Source organism: Onychostoma macrolepis, chromosome 05, assembly GCF_012432095.1.
Source record: "Onychostoma macrolepis isolate SWU-2019 chromosome 05, ASM1243209v1, whole genome shotgun sequence".
In the NCBI taxonomy this organism is placed as follows: domain Eukaryota; kingdom Metazoa; phylum Chordata; class Actinopteri; order Cypriniformes; family Cyprinidae; genus Onychostoma; species Onychostoma macrolepis.
In genome coordinates this window covers 35733352-35756570 of record NC_081159.1, presented here as the reverse complement: position 1 = coordinate 35756570, position 23219 = coordinate 35733352, and the positions used below count along the sequence as shown (strand labels likewise).

Below are 23219 nucleotides of genomic sequence, written 5' to 3'. Positions count from 1 at the left end.
TCTGTACTTGGGCAGGCGCCTGGCGAACTGAAACGCATAGCCGAGTCGAATGGTTTTGAGAAGCCATCGCGAGGGATTGGAGATGCTTAACCAAGCATCCAGATACCCTGCCAATGGACTCAGGGGTACCAGTTTCGACATACCTCGGGCAGGATTGCTGTGGCTGATCGGAGTGGAAGGCACAGTGGTAGGAGGTGAAATGTCCTGTAACACACACCGTGCCTTGTCCGTGGTATCTGCCCCATGCGCCACCGATGGATGAGGGAACATGAGTTCGCCAGCATACATCAAGTGGGTAGGTGCATTGTTGGGAACTTTACTTTGAAAAAGTAATTAGGTATAGTTACTAGTTACTTCTCACAAATAGTAACTGAGTTAGTAACTGAGTTACATCATTATAAAAGTAACTAATTACCAGGGAAAGTAACTATTGTGTTACTTTTTAAAAATGTTCAAATGTCAAATAACTTTGGATGACCCCAATATTAAATTAATGAAATGGACACTAAAAAGAATAAATTATTATTATAAAACATTGTACATTAATCTACACTATTTATCTACTGACACTTAGTATCAGTCAGTCAAGCATTATAATATAATCTTATGATAATTTAATATTATATGATAATAGAACTTTAGCAATTAGAATAACCAATAATTCACGGTGTCAGCGTTAGGCCCTCGCACATGGGAGGGCCAATAACACTGTGTGTGTGACCCAGAGAAGAAGGAATCGACTGGCAGATGGCCAGTGTAAAGCCGGATCCACCTCCCGTCCCCCCAATGGATGTGGACCCAAGCTGGTCAGATAATCCCTCCTTCCTGGGCTGCCCGTCTCAGCAGCGCCTTGTAGCCTTACAAGGGTACTTGGTGTGCTGTTACCGAGCTGGTGGTGCCACCTTCCTGTGACAATTAGACCATTAATTGGTCTTGACTGCAGGCCCAGGCTATTGCGGGGCCTCGGCAGTCCTTGCAAGGGGCTGTCCCTGGTGATGAGCAGACGCCGTCTGCTTCTTAATCGTGGAGAACTGCTGAGCGAATTCTTCCATGATGTCGCGAAGAGACCAACCTGTGAAATGGGGGAATCAAGAAAACAAACTTTTTTCGATCCCAGCCAGGTTGAGCCACAGGTGGCGCTTCTGGACCACAAGTGTAGACATCGCCCTACCCAGAGCCTGCGCTGTGACTTTGTAGCCCAGAGGGCATAGTCAGTCGTCGAGCACAGTTCCTGCAGCACCTCTGGGTTGGGACTCAAATGAGAGATTAAACTCATCCTGAGACAAGCTGTCAAACCCATTTGGCAGCTCAACCGGAAGACACGAAGCGTGAAAGAAACGAGAGGTCCGCGGGGATCCCCCGACGGAACTACTCTCGCTTCCACCTGCTCTCCCCCGACGCACATCGTTGCGGCCTCATACCCGGAAGTAGAAGGACCGGAGCGGGAAGCAGTCAGGGTGACTCGCGTTCCTTACAAAAAAAGAACGCAAGCCACGAGCGCAACGTGCTTATGGTCATGTCCTCGCAAGTGGGACATAAACCATCTACAAGCGCTGTTTCAGCGTGAGCATAACCCAACCCCGAACACAGCACTCATGCCGGTCGTTTAGTAGAGATGTGAACCTGCACCAGAAGAACACGGATGGAAAGGTATGTTTGTCGACACACATAATTCAGCCCGTGAAGCTCTTTTAGAGAAATTGCTTTTAGAAGAAATTTGCTTGTAAAGATCGCCGCTAAAGTAGCCAGGGGCACAACACTTATCTGTGTATGAAAGGGAGAGACCGTTACCTGTGCCGTAGATCCAACGACGAGGAGACCAAGAGGTGAATGAGTGCTGCTTCTCACAAAGAGACGCTGCATCGGCTCCGAAAAACAGAACGAGTGAGTAGATGCTACGCTAGCCTATTTATACCCGGATATCCGGGTGTGGCCAGCTATGCAAATTCTGCACACCCAATTTCATTGGCCTTTTCTCAAATATTTCAGAGGTGTTTGGGCTCCCAAGAGCGACCCCTAGTGGGGAAGGAGAACTATTATTAAGCACTTTCACAGGAACACTACTGCATCAGAGCAACTCAGGGACAGATGGGCCTTGAAGAGTTAAAGCTCAAGCAGGATGCAGTAACAAGATGGAACTCTACCTTTTACATGCTGCAAAGATTTTGGCAGCACAAAGATGCCATTATTGCCACACTTGCCCTTGTCAGCCCCAGCTTGCCAATGCTGACCCCTGATGAGTGGGAGATTGTGAACAATATCTGCGAAATACGAAATACCTTTTGAAAAGGTTACAGCTCAGTGCAGAAAGGTTTGTGTATTTTAATATAATTTAAGCTTTGCATTATTATTATTATTTTTTAATCTAATTCATGAGTTATTGTAATCATTTTGTCAAAGAAAAATATATCAGTTCTTCTAAATACAATTAGAATATATGCAATTTATATATGGTTGTCTTTGCTTCTAAACGTCACAGGTATGTGACAGCATCTAAAGTCATTGTAAAATTGCAAGGGGACTGCAGAAAGAATTGAATTCTTCAGCCTGTTGGCAGAGGCACTTTGTTTGACTCAAAGTTTAAACAGAAGGCCTTTCACGATCTAGAAGCAGCAGATGAGGCCTGCAAGAGTATTACTGCAGCTTCACCACAGGCAGTCTAACAGGCAGGTGAATGAACCTCATGCTGAGAGTACTAGGCTTACTACTCCCTCTTCCTAGCAACATTCAGTCTGGGAGGACTTTGATGAGAGGGTAACTAATTAATTCATTGTCAGGAATGCCACATCAGAAGCAATGGCAGGAATAAGGAGTTGCTTGGCAGGGCCCCTGATTCCAAGGAGTGACGATCTACTCACTTGGTGGAAAGCAAGACAAGAAGTTTATGAAAGTTTAACGGACATTATGAAGAGGAATATCAGGCTTGTGTTTGTGTTGTGTTCTTTTTTCTGTCTCATGTGCTCCCATGACCAAGTTTTTCCCTGTGTATGCCCATATTTGGTTTTGTTCCTGTTCCTGTTCTCATTTAGTTAATTACTCCTCACCTGTTGCAGTTCTACCTGATTACGTTCCCTGTGTTTAAAAGCCCTGTGCTTTCTATTGTCCAGCGTCCGGTATTATAAGTCGATGTTGTGTTTCTTGTGAGTCTCTCCCTGCCTTGTGTTACCCTGTTGGATTGTTTAATAAAGTCTGTCGTTTTGAGTTCAGCCCATGTCTCTGTGTTCTTCGTCTTGTCACAGAAGGCAACCGTGACAGAATACCAGACCAATAAAGTAAGCGGCGCCCCTTCTCCTCATTTTGTTTTGTCGGTTTTGAAAATCCTTTGTTTTCTCATTTTTTCCACCATGGCATGGAAGTCGCCGCTCACTATTCTGCCCTAGCCCACAGAGAGTAAGCGTGGGAATTCAGCAAGATTACTGCGAGAACTGAGAGTCCGCCGGCCACTCATCAGTCAAGTTTGCCGGCCGCTACGAAGTCAAGCCCACCGGCCGCGGCTCACTCAAGTCTGCCGGCCATTCATCTGTCAACCCCACTGGCTGCTGCTCACTCAAGTTCGCCGGCCACTCCAAATTCAAGTTTGCAGGCCACCGCTCGCTCAAGCCCGCTGGCTACAGCTCCCTCTAGCCCGCCAGCCACTCCGAAGACAAGTCTGCCGGCTCTGGCTCCCTCAAGCCCACCGGCCTCTCCGGAGTCAAGCCCGCCGGCTGCGGCTCCCTCAAGCCTGCTGGTTGCTCCTGTGTTGGCTCCGGCCCCTGACCAGAGTCGAGTAATGGCTCTAGCCCCGGACCAGAGTCAAGTCATGTCCCCTGAAGTATTGTCCACAGGAACAATTCTAGTCGGTCTTATCTTGTCTGTTGGGGTTCTTCAGAAGCAGGCTGCTTCTCCTGTCATGGACACGGAGGCCAATACATATATATATCATTTATCAATTTAAATGTATGCAAATTTTTCCAAACTACACAATAGGGGCTGAAAACGGCTAAAATATTTGCTACTGAGGTTTATTTTCTTTTTTCTTTCCTTCCTTCCTCCCTCCTTATCCATGGTTTTATTATAGTAAAAGTGTAGGGACCATGTTTTTTTGCAGATTGATTGCCATTTGTATAACCACCATGGTTAAACTATGGTTCGTGTAGCATAACCATGGTTAATTTGTGGTCACCATGGTTTAACTAAAATAACCATGTTTATTTTATTTTATTTATTTATTATTATCATTATTATTATTATTATTATTATTATTATTGTAGTAGTAGTAGTATTAATACCATGGTTTCCAGACTCCAGCATAGTATCATAAATTCACTCATCAGACTTCTTGGTAATCCTCTGCAAATTTCGAAAGTTGGTTGAACCGGCTCATTCGGACAAAGTAGTTGGATGTGCTACTTTTGATTTGTGTGTTGCGTAATCAACCCGAAACTAAAGTTGGATTCAGCTCGATTTTGTGAACCAGCTCGACCAGTTAATTTCCAAGAACTGGCTCAAATGAGCAATTCATTCAAGAATCGCGCATCACTAAAATTTTGGGAAAGAGCTGCAAAACCTATTTTTTTTTTTTTCAATGATGCATACTATGGTGGTTAAGCAGCAGTTTGTTGTATGTGAAACAACTCAGAGCGGTACCAGCATTTAGACAGACATAACTGTAAATTAACTCAACTTAACAGTGTAATTCCTGACTGTTTTTGGTAGTTACCTTCCTCTAAGCTCCGCTGTCACAAAAAGGATTCACTTTTGACATGACATAACGAAGCCTTGTTTACTGAAATCATGTGACTTTGGAAGTTTGACGCACTCTCCAAATCACTTAAAACTAAATGAATGACTAACAAATGTTATGAAGCTTCATGGAGCAGTGTTTCAAAAGCACCTATAATAACCTATCTGCTATTGTACTATAGCTTTCGAACACTGAGGAATATTGGTCTTCCTGTTTTCAGTTGCTCTTAAACATCTCAGCTGATTTTTCCTTACAACCCTCAAGAAATCCTCATCTGTTCTTGAGATAAATGAAAATCAGGTGGTGAGGTCACAAAAGTTCTTTGCGGGGATGACTAGGAGCACATTTCAGGGGGACAACAAACAGTCACATATTATCTCAAGTGAGTATCTAATCAAAATACTCCGGGAATGGCGCAGAGAAGTTAAGTGCAATTTGAAATCAGAGGCTCATAACAAAGCAGACCGCTGCTTATCTGTGCACTAATGCGTGAACTCCATTGATCTGCACTTGTGTTTGCGAGCATGACTAGGAAATGTATGAATGAGTTTGGGAATTTTAACAGATGAAGATAAAGCGGTGCACATTGGGAAGAAAATGGATGTGGTGATACTCCTGGATCCAACAGTCAGATGACCTACAGTAGAACTCATCCAACTTCAGCAATACATCAATCTCAAAATGATTAGTTCTTTCAGAGTCATTTTCTACAGCTCTTCCCTAAGCCCTGGATATTTCCAGAGACAGGATGTTTTGCAAACCCTGCTGAAGCATTTGCTTCAAGGACTGCCAGAACAGTGAACATGGCTCGGGATGTTGGGTGATTCTTCTATCAGTTGCTGCTCAGGGTGCCAACTTTCCCAACATCAGACAGACTCAATCTTCTCTTGAGTACAGAAAACTATTTTTCAACAGTTATAAGTGGATATTTTGGCTTTCATGTTTCCAAAGTCTAAACTTGCCACTGGATTATCTAAAATGAAGAATATTTACAACAAAGTACAAGATATCAGTTTCTCAAATAACTGTCTAACAAGACATTGTGAAATGTCCACTACGTACATGAAATCAGGATTGACTAACTGAAGACTATCTTTAGATGCGTAAAGTAAACCGATACTGTTACGAAGCAATGCACACAACCAAAAAGATCTAGCTCATCAAAAGATTACTTTATTTCATCCAATCCCTCTGTCGCTGGTCTGCCAACTGTGTGACATACTATCAGGAGGAAGGAGGCATCAGCAATCTGGCTTATGGCTGCAGAACAATTTAACCTTCTATCAACACTGGCACATGGTCAACTCCCGCTAAGATCCATGTCTGCTCAATGACGTAGGCTGCACATTGTGAAATTCCCAAAAAGCATCCTCTTGTAGACTGAATTCAGTGAATCATCACCGTTCATACACTCACACTCTCGGCGTATGCCAAATATTTAAGACAACGACAGTGCAAGACAAGGAGAAAGCCAAGAGACAGCTCAGAGCTACCTGGAAAAGAAAAGTAACGCTAAGTCTGCTAAATAACCTCATGCATGGGCACACGAGGTGATCCAGCAAAAAAGAGAAATTACCCTGAATGAGGAGTGAATTTGAAAGTAACGATAGCAATAACTGAAAAGCCTATCATTTTTTCTCACATAAAACACCAAACATGTTTAGAATGTTAACATTCACTTCACTGTTAACATTTCACTTTTAGTGTGGAAAATGCACTTCAGTGTCAGTGAACATTTACTAATGCAATTTAGTAATTTACACTTCACTAATGCAATAAATAAATAAATAAATAATTATAATTTTTTTTTTTTAATTTTTATTGCATTAGTGAAGTGTAAATTACTAAATTGCATATATAAATTGCAATGAACACACACACATACATATACACATATACATATATATATATATATATATATATATATATATGTATATGTATGCATTTCACAACATTTTTGTAGAAGAAACCCTGCACCATGAACAATTCTGTTAGAAGGCTTTTTAAATCCATAGATCACCAATGTTTACCGTGGATTCATGTATATTTATGTATGTATAATATGTATAATGTATATTAACATTAATTTACCACAAAAAACAAAACAAAAAAGAAACACCAAGACGATGAAAATAAAATCTAATAGTAGTTTATGATCTCACATGTTAGTCTGGAGTCCTGTAGAGCAGAAAGTGATGCATCACAGCCAATTCCAAGATATCTGATATTTAATATACAGTTGTGTGGATGTGAAACCAGAAACCAGGCAATTGTTAAAAATTGTCTTCAGATGTCGTGGCTGGTCCCATCATTTTTAATATTAAATTAATGTGTCCTGTCACTTTATAAGAACAGGAATTCCAGTGTGTGGAATCTTGATATTCACACTTTAATTTATCACTATATGCTGAAAATGACACCACCAAATTCTGGACACAAGCTGTTTCACGAGTCTTGCTTTCAAGTGACTTTTGTTAGTCTAAAAAAGAGCAAACATACCAGCTGTATAAGAAAAACTTAATCTTCCTGTTAATTTAAAACAAGCAGTCAGCAAGATTGTGACTTTTGTGAAATAAATATTTACTGTAAATGTTTTAACATGATTTCCTGATACTAATTTCTAATTTTGTCTGTTGTCTGTCACCTGCTAGAAACTACAACTGAGGAAGGATGACATGTAAACTGACTGATCATGTTTTTGTTTTTTTTAGGAGTATCTGAAATACTGTAGATAATACCATAATAATAGACAAGTGTAAAATAAACTCATTCAACTGCAACACAGTCCATGACTGAATGTGCAAATAACAGAAAAAAAGTAGAAAACGGGAATGTGGAAGTGTATCAAAGTGTATCAAAAAAACTGAATAGCTTTTAAAGATTGCACGAACCTGGCAGACATGGGCAAATCCAGGGATTAGTTTCTCAGAAGCGGTCATCGTAACAACCTGATATTTTGTAAACACAACTTTGTTCCCACAGGCATACTGATAAATACATGTGTATCCCGAGTCCAAGGAATTATGTAAATGCAGCCAATCAGATTAGAGCTTGCCAGAAAGCGTTTGCCATTCTTGTGTGCAGAAAGATTCAGATGGTCAGTGTTAACATCTAGCATCTCATGCTTCTCAGTGACTTTTCATCTCTAAATTTAGTCAATCCTGGTGAGGTTGTGAAGTTAGGCACCCATATTGGACACATTAAATGTATAAATGAAGAGAAATGGTGCAGACGTGTACTGTACCTTCTTAGTCTTGACAGTGGAATGGCAGCAGTCGCCTCCATCGTAGTTGCAGTAGGCTCTGTTGTTGATGGCGTCACAGTAATTGTCACCCATGAAAGGCTAAAACAAAAACAAAGAGAGAAACTCAGAGCACCATTAAAAATTCAGATATATTGATCTACTATATATGATGAACATGGCTGTTTTGCCAACCCAAATATTTCCAGTTCTTCATTGCTTAGAGTCATGGCTTATGTGTCATTGATTTGAGTTACTCAAGGCATGATGGGTCAACTTCTCCAACACCCACCATTTTGAATAAAAAAAGTATTTTTAAAGTAAGTGTTAGTATGAATATGTTAGTCTTAATCTATAAGGCAGTGTGCTCCAAAACAGTGACAAAATTTGCATTTAGAAGATATAAGCATTCAAAGCTTGCAGTTCGTCACTTCCGCCAAAACGGCTAAATTTTTTTGACGTCACATCGTACTTCAGTTTCTCATCAAATCTTCTGACCAATCAAGTGCTCTCTAGAATCCAAAGCGCCCGCCCCCTACACTATAAATAGACACTGAAGCTGCGGCTAAGATCGGTCACTTGTTCACAGTGTAGTATTTCCTGTACAGCGAATGGCTCGTAGTGTACAATGTAGGCGATAGGGAACGATTCAGACAGTGTAAATATGCTTTCGATTGGGGCAAATGAGGTCTGGTTTGACATTGTGTCACGCGAACCTCCGCAGCGCACACAGTCTGATCTGGACTTTGGCTCGGGTCCAGAGACGCGATCGCACGAAGCGGATCATATGCACGAGTCGGCATATATTAAACACTTTGAAAACTACACAGCCTCAGCATGATTATGATCACTAGTTTGTTTTAGTAAGAGTTTCGTATTGAATCTAGGGGGTAATCTATTAGACACTGTGGCTGTCAAATGCGGCTTTACCGAACTCAAAGGCTCTGGCCCAAGCGGATATAAACGAAATGCTATTGGCTATTTTAAAAAGCAGGCGGGGCTGCTCGATATGTCCCACCCTGTCTTCCTCTTTCAGTTGAAATTATGTCACCACATAGAATAACGCTGCATGTTTCAAAGCACTTCAGGGGACCTTTAAGTCAATTACAAGATAAACAGAATGATACTAGGTCAAAATCACGGGATTAAAAAAAAGTTATTAAGATATTAAGTCAGGATTATGAAATAAAAATGTCACAATTATGAGACTTTGGCTTACTCATAATAATGGCTCTCTCACACTTTTGACTGTTTATTTCATAATTATGATTTACCAAAGCATTATTATCATTATTATTACTTATTTTTTATGTGGCAGAAATTGGCGAACTGAACGTTTTTATTGGCAGATCCCTTCTTATCAAACAAGAAAGAGCATGTATTGTGAGAATTTCTTAAACATTTGTAGATAAGCCAGTCTGTAGTACAAACAGATTGCACCAAGTGACACGTATCGACAAGCACAGAGGGGGAAACAGAAAGACAGGAGGAGCACTGAACATCACAGTCACTTGTATAAGTACTGACTTTAGTGTAGAGTTCCTCTACATCTTCATCTTCATAAATCTTCTTGGGCCTCTGCAAATGGAGGTCAAGGCAAGAGTGTCGCCAATGAGGGAGGGAAGACACAGGATAGAGAGCCATTTGAGGATATGGACAGATGTCCAGATGTCTTACCTCACATCCTTTTATGCAGTGCAGTACTTCCGGATGGGGGTACCACTTCAGGCCCATGGTGCAGACTATGTGCTGAAAAGAGGAATGAAACAAAGAGGTTTTCAAAAAGATAAGAAGAATGTGCAATTTTGATGCACCATTGCCATCACAAAGTCAACATCAATCCCTGAGCTTGTATCTTAAAATTGACAAAAAAAAAAATGGCACACAGTTACTGTAAGTGCTCTGTTCCCTCCACATGCCAACCACAAAAAGAGCCAAAAGAGGAATGTTAACCTTCACTACTTTTCTTGGCCAATTCAAAAAAAAAAAAAAAACAGGAACCCATCCAAATTCAACATCTTGTGAAATGTTACCGGTTTCAAAACATGTATAATTGTGTGACCACATAAGTTACAACTATTTCCAGCATGTTCGTCATCCAGTTAAGGAGAGATATTATAGGTGTTGTACAGAGAGCGATGTGTTCACACAGATATGTTCATTAGCACATGCTCTTGTGAAAAAACTTCAAGGGTCCAGTAAGGCTGACATGAGACCAGCTGAAAGTAAAGGACTGTCCGACCTTACACATTCCCTGTCCCAGTAATACACACGCACACAAAGCACCTGCCTCTTCGCACGTCGTACCCACCACTGCAAACTAAGGTATTTCTCATTTCATGCCAGTCAGCAAATCAATGCAAAAAAGAGAGAAAAATAATGGTAATGAACGAGAAGGAACAGAAAACACTGAAGCATTTCAGACAGCTGAGTTCACTATAACGCTAATAAATAAGCTGCACAAGTAGTGGATATTATAGATTGTACAAGCCAGTGGGATAAATGCGTAGTACTGCTGTAAGTACTGGCATATGTAACTTTACAGATAAGGATTTATTCAAGAGGAAACCTTTATTGTAATTTATTGCACATTTCAGTCTTATTTTGAGTAATTCTCCAGTGCACTTTATTCTTGTTGTCTTTCATTGCAACAACTAACTTCCCCCTTGTGAAAAAGAAGTACCCTTTAGCATACTAAAAAGAATACCTATTATGGGAATAATATACTTTAAATTACAATATTTGTGTTAACTGATTGTAATGTTTTCAGGCTCTTAACTGCAATCTAATTGCAACTAAATGCAAATGTTTTTTTTTTTTTTATTATTATTATTATTATTTTTTAAATAGTTTAGAGTGTTTTAGGCTGATTTAATTAAGACCTAAGTAGACCTTTAGGTTACACTTTATTTTGATGGTCCACTTTAGACATTCTACTAACTATAAGTAACTTTGCAACTACATGTCAACTAATTCTCATTAATTTGCAACTACATGTCTACTAACTCTCAGTAGGGTAGGTTTAGGGTTAGTAGAATAAGTTGACATATACTTGCAAAGTTTCTCATAATCAGTATGTTGTATGTTGCGGACCCGTCAAAATAAAGTGTTAGAAGATATTAAGCAGACAGTCTAGTAATACTCTAATGACAGCTTGTTGATATGTAGTTGCAAAGTTACTTACTGTTAGTGGAATGTCTAAAGTGTACTATCAAAATACAGTGTTAATGTCCTTTATATGCAATTTCATAATTACATTTATTTTCTTTGAAATAATGTTAAAATGTACTGCTGAATGTGCTGATTTTGTATGGTAAAATTCCATGTCATTTCTTTTTAAACTTGTACATATTTGAATATATTTGTAATTACATATTTATAATGATGAAGTTGAAATTTTGTACATTTTCTAAACTTTAAATGTAATATTGATTAACACACTACAGTTCAAATTATATTCAAATATTTGCAATCAAGTGTAATCAAGTACAAGTGCATGTGCAAAAGATTATTAAAACAATGATTTAAAATTAACTTTAAACTTTTAATTTGACAATAATACAAAGTGCCCTTTAAACAGTCTAGTTTCAAGTGGCCTTTTATTTAATTAATATTATAAAATAGACCTTTACTGTTTGAAGTGTACTACAAGTTCACATTCAATACGCTTAAAGAGCACTTTTTCACAAAGGCCCATAAATATTTTTAACCCACCGATCAAATCACCTGCCAATATTTTTTTTTTTTTTTGAATGACCAACATTTCATTATCCAATCAGTTCTGCCGAATATATATTTGGTAAACATCTCATTTCGCTTGGAAATATGTCAGAATGCAGAAGAAAAAAAAAGGCTTTTCACCATCCAGTATGAAGAAAAGCTTTAACAGAACTGTCCCAGACTGACCAGTCTTGTTGTATTTTCATCATTTAGTGGGGAAACCTACGGTAACCTACAGATTCAGTCACTCTGAGGTAACTTGAGCTTGAGTGGTGAATAATGGTGAAGTTCGTTTATCAATCCTTACAGGGGTTTAAAGCAACAATATTTTGGTTACCAGCCAAAAATACAGTGAGTCCAAGATACCTGTTAGCCCGAGTGACCTCAAACCGATAAAATTCATATCGCTTCGTTTCCCTCAGACTAGCATGCCATTATCATCTGAATATCAAATTAGATGTCCACACTGTCTTCTCCCAAAGCACTCTTCCATAGCTCCCGAGATCACATTTAGCTCTCAGGCCTTTTAATAAAGGTTTGGTTTATTAATTAGAGGTTAATATTAGTACTGCAGACCCGGCAACAATCGACGCTGACATCACATAAAGGCCACGGTCTGCCAAGGCAGCCTAGTGCATCAGCAATGTGAGCAGTCATTTTGCTGATGTCAGGGAAGCTAATAAGTGAGAAAATAAGAGGAGCTCCTTAGTAGGTCAGTGGTGAAACCTGAAACAAATTGCTCTCGAGGGCCGATTCGTCACAATAACTGATTCACGAGGCGGACGGCCCAACTCAGCAGGAAATATAACACAAAGAACCAAAAACTGCATTAAGTGAGAATGGGAAATTAAGAATTGTACAGCCACCAAAGCTACAGTCAGCTTGCAACAGCGTTGTGCAGCAGCCAGCTTGCTTTTCCACCTCCACACCTTGGCTGGTGTGGATTTATAGGACGTTCTCGCTGCACCGGCCAACAAACACAGCACGACTATTAACATTAGCACAGGTGTCAATCAGGGCAGCCCTGGGTCCTGGAGTTACGGGACGGATCATGCCCTTGTGTGGCAGGCAGAAAGGAACAGGTGCTGTGGAATTCAAACAGCATCGATTGACACAGGGTGGCTAGTGCTGAGAGAACAGTTATTGATCTCACCTCAGCCAACCCCCCTGGAACATTTCAGCCACATCGATTTGGCCTCCTCTTCCCCTCACACTCTGTCTCCAGACTCGAATTACCACCCAGGGAAGATCATATCAATTACACAAATCAATCAGAAACGTGTTGTTTCATTTCTCTGCTGAAAACCGCCTGACTTCACACAAATGCCCATCTAAACACAACAGGCGTGGGGGGTGGTGTTCAATTCGAGAACAGTGAGTTTGTTTCCAACTTTCTAGCATCTTCGATCAATCCTGGAATGTGCTTATCTTAAAGGGATATTTTATGCAAAATGAAAAGACTGTTGTTTACTCACCCTCATGTCCTTTTAAAACCATAATCTTCAAAACAGAATTTAAGGCATTTTTAATGAAACCTGAGTGTTTCTGTCCCTGCATTAAAAGTTCACATAACCAAAATTTAAAAAGGTCGTAAAGGCATTGTACAACAAATCCACATGAATCGCACAGATAATCCAAGTCTTGTGAAGAGATACTATAACTTTTTTATGATGAACAAATTTAATTTAGGCTTTTATTCACATATAAACGTGAGTGTGAGTGGAACTGATGGCACGAAAAGTAAGTTACTGATGCAGAATTTTAGAATGTAATTGTCACGAATCTGGTCTGCACTTCCATTCCCCCTCCACCAGAGGTCACTCGCTCACCACATTGACTCACACCATACATAACACTGGACTCCATTTCCCATCATTCATTGCACTGATTGCACTAATCACACACACACCTGATCCCATGCACACACTGATCACACACCTTATATAAACCCTGGACTTTGTTTCCATCACTGCCGAGTATTGTATGCGTTTACCGCTCCCCTAGCCATAGCAACTCTACAGAGCCCGGGGTTCCTGGATTAACCCTTTCCGTGCCATTCCGTGTTTCTGTTCAGTTCCTGTATTGTCCTGCGTTTTTCACTCCCCTAGTGTCAGCTACTTTACGGAACGTTTGTTATTTTCTAGTCTGTGTTCCCTGTATTTACACCTGTCTCACTGTTCGGACTCTGTTTATTCCCTTGCCTGGATTATAGCCTGTGTTCCCTGGATTATCTCTCTGCCTTGCCCACTGGATACTGTTCGCTGATCGTCGACCTTCGCTTGCCCTAGGATTACTCTTTGTCTTGTCCCTGCCATACCTGTTTGCCATTGCTCGACCCTGCCTGTATTTATGACCATGCCTGTAAATAAAAGCTTGCACTTGGATCCGCACGTCTCATGTCTCGTCAGCCCCGTTACAGAATACTCGGCCACACAAGGATCCAGCGGCTTTTCTACAGAACCCTGTCCAGGTATCGACCTTTTTGACCAGCTGCTCGACCTGAGGCATGGGAATTCATCCATTGAGGATTACGTCACTCAATTCTGTGAGTTGTATTATAGGATACCCTTGGATGAGGTCGTGTTTAAGGACATTTTTCGCTTTGGAGTAAATGAGCCCATTAAGTCATGTTTACCTGGAGGGAAGTTTAATTGTTCGTTAAAAGACTTTATGGACTATGCTTTACTGTGTGCTAACTCTGTTTACTGTGGGTGTCGCGGAAGAGGAACGCGACACCGCGTCTATGATGGTAATGGCGGACGCACCAGAGCACACTCACAAAATGGCGGCTACAACAACACCCGGTCAAATCAAAGCTAATCTTCACGAGTCAAGCAAAGTCACAGCTGATCTTCATGAGTTAAGTCAAGTCACCGTTGATCGTCATGAGTCAAGCCAAGTCACAGCTGATCTTCATGAGTTAAGTCAAGTCACCATTGATCGTCATGAGTCAAGGCAAGTCACAGCTGATCTTCATGAGCTAAGTCAAGTCACCGTTGATCGTCACGAGTCAAACCAAGTCAAAGTTGATCTTAAAGAACCAAGTCAAGTCACAGTGGATTTTAAAGAACCAAGTCAAGTCACAGTTGATGTCAGAGAATCAAGTCAAGTCACAGTTGGTCATCATTAATCAAGTCATGTCTCAACTGACCTCCCAGAGTCTTGCCCCGTCTCAGCTCATCTCTCAGAATTGCTTCAAATCTCCGCTGCTCATCCAGAGTCACAGCAGCACGTCTCTGCTGTTCGTCCAGAGTCACAGCAGCACGTCACAGCTGTTCACGTCACAGCTGACCGTCCAGAGTCACAGCTGACCGTCCAGAGTCACAGCTGACCGTCCAGAGTCACTTCACGTCTCAGCTGATCGTCACAAGTCAAATCACGTCTCAGCTGATCTCCTAGAGTCTCGTCACATTACAGCTAGTCATCCAGAGTCACGTCATGAGTCAAGTCACGTCTCTGTTGATCTTCCAGAGTCACAGCCCGTCACGGCTAATCTTCCAGAGTCACAGCCCGTCACGGCTGACCTTCCAGAGTCACGTCACGTCCGGGCTGACACACCCAGATCATCAAGGTCAGTCTTCCACTATCCCAATTTGATGTCTAGTTTGAGGGATGTACCGCTGGTGTCTGCATGCACGGCTGGTATCCCCAAACCAACTCACTCTAACCCTCCTGTTATTATGCATATTCCCCCGTCCGAGGCACTTCCCCTGATGGGAGTCGCTTTGTGTTGCGTTTGGGCTGCGTACACCACCGCAGCGGCGCCCGCTGTAGCTTCTCCAGAGGTGGCGGTCCACGCTGCAGAACCTCCAGAAGCAGCGGGGCTCGCGTCGGCCCCTTGTATGGTGGTGGCACCCAGCAATGAACTCTCCCTGTGTCCTGAGTTTACTGCTGTAGAACCTCCAGAGGAGGCGGCAGCTGCTGCAGAACCTCCAGAGGTATCCATCGGTGAACTCTCGGTCTGTCCTGTCACGGCTATGGAGGCTGTCAATGAACTCCTGTCCTGTCACGGCTATGGAGGCCATCTACAACTCCTCGTCCTGTCCTGTCGCAGCCAGAAGGGCTGTCCCTGAACTCACGTTCTGTCCTGTCATGGCTATGGAGGCCGTCAATGAACTCTCGTTCTGTCCTGTCACGGCTATGGAGGCCGTCAATGAACTCTCGTTCTGTCCTGTCGCAGCCAAAAGGGCTGTCCCTGAACTCTCGTCCTGCCCTGTCACGGCTATGAAGGCTGCCTGTGAATTCTCTGCCTGTCCTGTCGCAGCCAGAAGGGCTGTCCCGGAACTATCTGTCACGGCTATGAAGGCCGCCTGTGAATTCTCTGCCTGTCCTGTCGCAGCCAGAAGGGCTGTCCCTGAACTATCTGTTATGGCTAAGAAGGCCATCTCTGAACTCTCGCCCCAATCTGACCAAGCCATGGTGGCTGACTGTGAACTGCCTACCTGCTCAGTTGCCACCATGGAAATTATTCATAGACTTCCCATGTTCCCTACCTCAGTCCTTGTGTCTGTGTATGTTCTTTCTCCTCCTTGTGTCTCAGTTTTCCCTAGGTCCCAGTCTCTGCTGTGGAATCCTGATCCGTCGTGGTGTGCTCCACCTGTTCCGTCTGCTCCACCGTGGTGGTCTGCTATCTGGCTCTGGTGGTGTTTTGCTCCGCCCTGGCGGGCTCCTGCACTGTCTGCGCCGCTGTGGAGGTCTTCTGCCCCGTCTGCTCCGCCCTGGTGGGCACCAGTTCCGTCTGCTCTGCCCTGGTGGGCTCCTGTTCCATCCTGGTCTCCGCCTGGGTTCTCTGCTTCGCCGGTTCTGCCTGGGTGTTCTGCTCTGCCTCAGTCCCCGGTCTTCTCACTCCCACGTGGACCTGGCCCTCCGTCCCTCCCCCTGTTTCGCCTCCGCTCCACCATCCTCCTGGATTGGGTATGTTTGGAGCGTCTGGAAGCCGCTCCTTGGTGGGGGGCTCTGTCACAAATCTGGTCTGCACTTCCATTCACCCTCCACCAGAGGTCACTCGCTCACCACATTGACTCACACCATACATAACACTGGACTCCATTTCCCATCATTCATTGCACTAATCACACGCACACCTGATCCCACACCTTATATAAACCCTGGACTTTGTTTCCATCACTGCCAAGTATTGAATGCGTTTATCGCTCCCCTAGCCGTAGCAACTCTACAGAGCCCGTGTTTCCTGGATTAACCCTTTCCGTGCCATTCCGTGTTTCTGTTCAGTTCCTGTATTGTCCTGCGTTTTTCACTCCCCTAGTGTCAGCTGCTTTACGGAACGTTTGTTATTTTCTAGTCTGTGTTCCCTGTATTTACACCTGTCTCACTGTTCGGACTCGGTTTATTCCCTTGCCTGGATTATAGCCTGTGTTCCCTGGATTATCTCTCTGCCTTGCCCACTGGATACTGTTCGCCGATCGTCGACCTTAGCTTGCCCTAGGATTACTTTGTCTTGTCCCTGCCATACCTGTTTGCCATTGCTCGACCCTGCCTGTATTTATGACCATGCCTGTAAATAAAAGCTTGCACTTGGACCCGCATGTCTCACGTCTCGTCAGCCCCGTTACAGTAATGATAATTATTGTAAATAAAAATCAAATTTAGACTGTTAGTTGTTTGTGAACTAAATCTGCCAACCCAGGTTCATAGGAAATACATGTTTGAGACAAAGTTTCTGTAACACAGATATTATGTACCTTACTGCACATTTTGTGGCAGTTTCAAAGTGAAATGTCCAGTGAGTTTGGCAAAAACATGCATTCAACACAACATTTTTATTTTGTTGCTTCTGGTACATATTGGGGTGGTTCAGAATTAAAATGTCTGGGAGTGTTGCTAAAAGGTCAATGCTTTCAATCCTCAATCCTAAACCAACTTTTAGTGTTAACAAATGCAAAAGTGATTTAAAAACATTCGCTGAAGCAATGCAAACCATGCTATTTTAACTTCCCCAAACACTGGTGACACATACCGGAGCACTTCAGTTCACAAGTGCAACGCCATATCACGTGAGTTACCGAGCAAAACTACTAAACTTATACATAAATGTTCATTATATAAAGCGATATCTCATGTCTCTTCAAGACTTGCATTAAACAACTTGATTCAGATGCATTTATTTTATGACAAACTTATTAAATACAAGTTTTGGTTACCTTTCAGAGGAGGGACAGAAACCTCTCAGTTTTTATTAAAAATAAATAAATGAAATTATTAAAAAAAAAAAAAAAAAATCTTTGTGTTTTGAATATGATCCAAAGTCATATGGGTTTGGAACAACATAAGGGTTAGTAAATGGTGACAGAATCTTCATTTTTGGGTGAACTTCTCCTAGTACCCTAGTATACACTACACAACTTTTGTCCAGATTTACAGTCTGGATGAGTTGACACTAGTTGTTGAAAATCAGAGCCAGCCTGTAGATACAGTATTGGGCAGTCAGAGTTAATAGATTTCACAGAAAATAGTGCAGCATATTTTTTTTCCAGTGTCCAATCCAGTCAGATAATATAAAACATGTTTGATATTTTGAGTACATTTTAGAGCACATATTGTTTTAGAGCACATATGGATCTTAACGTAACTGATGATATTCACAGCATTACACGACTTGGCACAAGCTGATTGGTTCTGGTTGCATACATGTAAATGGCTGGTTAGCATCCACTTGAGCATTAGGCAGCACACTTTCAGAGTTCTTCTGAAACACTCCACCTTCCCCAGCTCCACCTGTATAGATCTGCTACGGGTTATTTTATATGCTATTTGTGCAGCAGCAGTATGTCTTAAATACTCACAGCACCATATCGCCATATGCATTGGCAGTAGCAAGTTCCTGTACTTGCTTGCAGCAGCAGTATCAATAATCTACAACTTCAGCAATAACCGACAGCAGCAGCAGCGTAGCAGATCTGTTCCGCAAAAGACCAAATACATTAACATTGTCATATCCACTACCATGCTAAAATCTTCCAAGAGTTGTCATGATAGAAATGTGATCAAATTTTAAAAGTTGTGTAGTGTTTTCCAGCCAGTAAATGAGCATGCAATGATTGAAGATTGCATGTTTCAGCCTGCAGTGGAGCCTGACAGGTGTTCAGCAAAACTGCCATTATAACACTCCCAGTCAAACCCAGCAGTCACGGCTAAAACATTGTAATACTTCTGACAGGTAAATTTATATAAAGCTTTTCTGCTAATGCCTGTAATAGGGTCATTGTTGAAATTATAGTGATTACAGATGGCTTTTTAACTTTTATGACTTGGCTTCAGCCTCGTTGCGGTTCAGATGAGTTGAGAGATTACTGTAATCATACCCTGTTTTACCAATGCCAGGTAATTGGGAAAGCCATGCATGCCTGAGCCTGCGGCTAATGAACAGTAATTGGACAACTGCGACATTCAATGCTACAAAGTTACAACCGCTGCATGTGTTCACTGATCAGAGACAGAAGTTAACGTCAGAAGTTCATGATGAAAAATGTACATGGAAATTTTAATGCTGAATGTTTATTGTTGCCCTAATAGTTTCATTACTACTATTCTGTATCACTATTATTTTTGTTTTACATAATAAAGAAATGTTTCAAATAATAAGTAATGCCATTCCTCTTAATGCTGTTTCTGGCCTGAGCAGTGAGTGCAATGGATAACAATTCACATGAAATCCATTGTGTACTGGATAAATGAATAAATACAAATACTAATATGATATTTTATGAAATGGTTAGCTTGTCAGTTAGTTTGGAGCCATTAAAACACATACTTTCAAAATGTAATTTCTACATGACACCCACAAACCAACTACAATTAGACTACCTATATTACTTGGCAGAAGAATAGTTATTACAACACAGTCTCATGGCAATTCGTAATCATTTTTTTTTGTTCTGGGCGAATTGGTGGCTATGAATTTGTATGATCTCATTCATATGTTTTCGTATGGGTGGACCTTCATGCTGACTAAAAAAAAAAAAAAAAAAAGTGCCTGTGAGATTGAGTTGGTTATTTGGATTATTATTACTATTAAAAAAATGGAATTATCATCTGTTAGGGTTGTTTTGTTTTTTTAATTTTTCGCCAGAAAGAGTTTGTTTTGGTACAGCCTCACTAACACTGCTAAAATGTGTGCATACATATGGGACTGCATTTTCATACTCTTAGTGTGATCGCACCTTTTCAGGCGAAAAGGTTTGTTGTGTTTCCTGCCTTGGGGTGGGTTTCCCAAAAGCAACTATGGTCGCAAGTTCCATCATTACCAACAGAGTTCAATGGAACTAACGACCATGTTTAGCTAACGATGGTTTTGGGTAACGTACCCTTGGTTGGAACCTACTGACAGCATATTTTTCAGACCATCTTAATTTGTGCTTTGTCGCTTTTAAAAAATCCAGCCAAAACATCATTTAAAAACAGTATATGCTACATATGTGTTGCAAACAATCAAACTTAATTAAAAAAATAAAAAAAAATAAAAAAAATTTTGAAATTGAAAATATATTTGGTTTCAGTCTCTTAGCAAAATATATATCAAAATGTATTTCAGAGGCAAGAAAATACATTTCCAATCTTACAGTAAGCTTAATTTAGTATTTATTCATATTTATTTTTTCTGTAAATGTGTTATGTTCACATGTTATTTTTTTTTTCTTTAAATGTGACATGAATGCATTTTCTTGGATTGAAATATATGGAGGGTAAAATATATTTTTAAATGCTTTAAAATACACACACACAGAGAGAGAGAGAGTTATAAACAGCATGAGAGAGTTTTATCTTCAATGTTAGAGGTTTTTTTTTTACATTTTCCGTCACACCATAGGACACATTGATACGTCAACTACCCATATATATATGATTTGGCCATTGTTGGATGTTTATTTAATTGTGTATATTTAAAAATAAATGTGAAAATATATCATTCTTTTTTACCATATTGGTAAAACACGTTGTGAACCTTCAGTATTGCTTTTGCTTTCCTTGACACTATTTTTTCTCCTCTTTTCTAAAAGTTTTTTTTTCCTCTCCAGAGATTTCACAGTAGCTCAAACTTTATGTTAGGAAATGGATGTGTACTCTGGCTTTCAAGACAAAAACCTGCATACCGACTGGCAGTTGTCACATTTATTTATTTTGAAAAGACACTGAATGTGGTGAATTTGGATTTAATAACTGACATTTTAGAGGTGAATTCCTCTACTGACCATGCTTCTCATTGACCCTAAAGTCCTGAGCCTAGACACTGATGAATGACACTGATGAATCATCAGGCACAATCCAATATCTGCTGTCCGAGGAGTGTCACCTCAAACTTTGAGTCACACTCAGGATGTGGTGTCCCGGTGCAACATTCCCTGCCAGCAAACTGAAACACTGAGACTGAAAAACACAAACCTTGACCTTGGGAGGGTTCATCCAGTGATGTCTCATAATGCTGCTGGCCGTCATGTTGTTCGGCAGAATGACCACATCATTGTTACTGTCCCTGCAGGACAACTCACACTCCTCTCCTGAGAAACACAGACAGAGGAAATAAGTTAATCTCTAAGGCCCTTACAGACAATGACACTTCAGTAAAGTTTAATGGGAACTTCCTCCAGTTTAAACATGTTGGGGGTCTTAACATCATAGCACATCTTCTGATGAAGTTTTTGTAAAGTTTTAATCACTGTGTCTAATACATTACTGTGAGAGTATAGTGTTCATAAGAGTTTGCAGCATCCGTTTTATGGTAAATGTCACATTTAACTGCAAAATTACATAAATTCTATTTTGCATAGAAACAATTAAGCCTGTTTTAAGAACCATTGGGATTTGCATTATACAGTACATGACAGTGCAAATAAACATCATAATATGCCAATACTATCATTTAAATATTAGTAAAAACACTAATATTTTTTAATATTGTGAAATATTATTACAATTCAAAGTAGCTGTTGTGTATCTGAAAATATGTTAAAATGCAATTTATTGATGTGATGCAAAGCTGAATTTTCAGCATCATTACTCCAGTCTTCAGTGTCACATGGTCCTTCAGAAATCATTCTAATATGCTGATCTGCTGCTCAAAAAACATTTCTTATTATTATCAATGATAAAAACAGCTATGCTGCTTCATATTTTTTTGTGGAAACCATGGTACTTTTTTTTCAGGATTCTTTGATGAATAGAAAGAAAATCATGTATTTGAAATAACATTTTGTAACATTATAAATGTATTTACCAGTACTTTCACTTTGATCAATTTAACGAATCCTTGCTAAAGTAGTATTAATTTAACTGTAAAAAAAAAAAAAAAAATCAAAGTGACCCAAACTTTTGAATGATAGCCTCTTTCTTTCTTTTGTATTCTATTCCCAAAATGTAATAAAAATCTGATCGCACCTATGCCGTGGCCCTTCTTGCAGTTGACGCGGATGCTGGGATGCAGGTTCTGAGGTAGAGAGCATTGACCCTTCAGCTGAGGGCATAAGCGGAAGCTTCCGGTCCAGTTCCCGTCCTTTCTGCAGCGGATGACATTGGTGCCGAGCCCCTGTGGAGACGTCACAGCATTCACTACAACACTCTAAACTCACAGCCAGTGGAAAGAACAGATAAAGACATGCATGCTTACTGCAGCATCTATAAATACCAAATTAAAGAGTTATTTGTTTTATCACGATTTACACTAGGTCAGGTCTTTATACAATGCAAATTGTTTCAAAGCAGCTTCACAGTTATAAACAAGAAAATAACAGTACTAATGTAATGGAATAAATATGATTTCAGCTGTAAAGAAACTGTAAAAAAACTAAAGTTCAAAAGACTGGGGTCGGTAAGATTTTTAAATGTTTTTGAAAAAAGTCTGCTCACAAAGGCTGTGTTTGTTTAATAAAAACTATGAAATATTATTACAATTTAAAATAACTGATTTCTTTTTTAAATACATACAAGAAATTACTTTATTACTGTTATGCAAAGCTGAATTTTCAGCATGATTACTCCAGTCTTCAGTGTCACAATCCTTCAGAAATAATTTTAATATTCTGATTTGCTGCTCAAATATTAGCATTAGCATAGAAAAATAGAATAGACATAGAAATATTTTGCAACATTATTATGTCTTTACTGTCACTGTACTGTTTTGATCAATTCAATGCAACTGTAACCATAACGTTTAATAATATTCTAATGAGAGTTAGTTTACAAATAGTTGCAGAGTTACTAATAGTTGGTCGAATGTCTAAATGAGAATATCGAAAGTAACCTGTTTGCATGGTCGTTGTCTCAACGTGTTGTTGGACCCGTTGCAGTGGATCCAGCAGGTGCTGTCAAATTTGAAGCCGTCTGTGCACTGGTACATGCCATAGAAGACGGATGGAGGAGGTGGACAAGTGACCGGCTCACAAGAGCCCTCTAACCAGCGGCCGTCTTCTGTGCACTGGCGCTTGAAGGCTCTCCTGCAGGTACAGAGATGTGTCATATGCTGTAATAGCATTCATGTAAAATCTCATTTTGATGATAAAAGACGACTCCATTTTCATAAGT

General features: G+C 40.6%; 1 protein-coding gene across 2 annotated transcripts in view; it reads right to left on the bottom strand.

Annotated features, from left to right (window-relative positions):
- The window catches only part of pappaa (pregnancy-associated plasma protein A, pappalysin 1a), a 132059-nt gene that overhangs the window by 14911 nt on the left and 93929 nt on the right, over window positions 1–23219 (bottom strand). Inside the window, exons 18-23 of one of the 2 annotated variants that reach the window (XM_058777729.1) lie at window positions 22939–23131; window positions 22077–22224; window positions 21084–21199; window positions 9642–9713; window positions 9492–9542; window positions 7968–8066 (exon numbers count right to left, since the gene is read on the bottom strand). In XM_058777729.1, coding sequence (XP_058633712.1) covers window positions 7968–8066; window positions 9492–9542; window positions 9642–9713; window positions 21084–21199; window positions 22077–22224; window positions 22939–23131 — 679 coding nt within the window. The remainder of the gene's footprint in view (window positions 1–7967; window positions 8067–9491; window positions 9543–9641; window positions 9714–21083; window positions 21200–22076; window positions 22225–22938; window positions 23132–23219) is intronic. The other variant, XM_058777730.1, reaches the window with a different exon arrangement.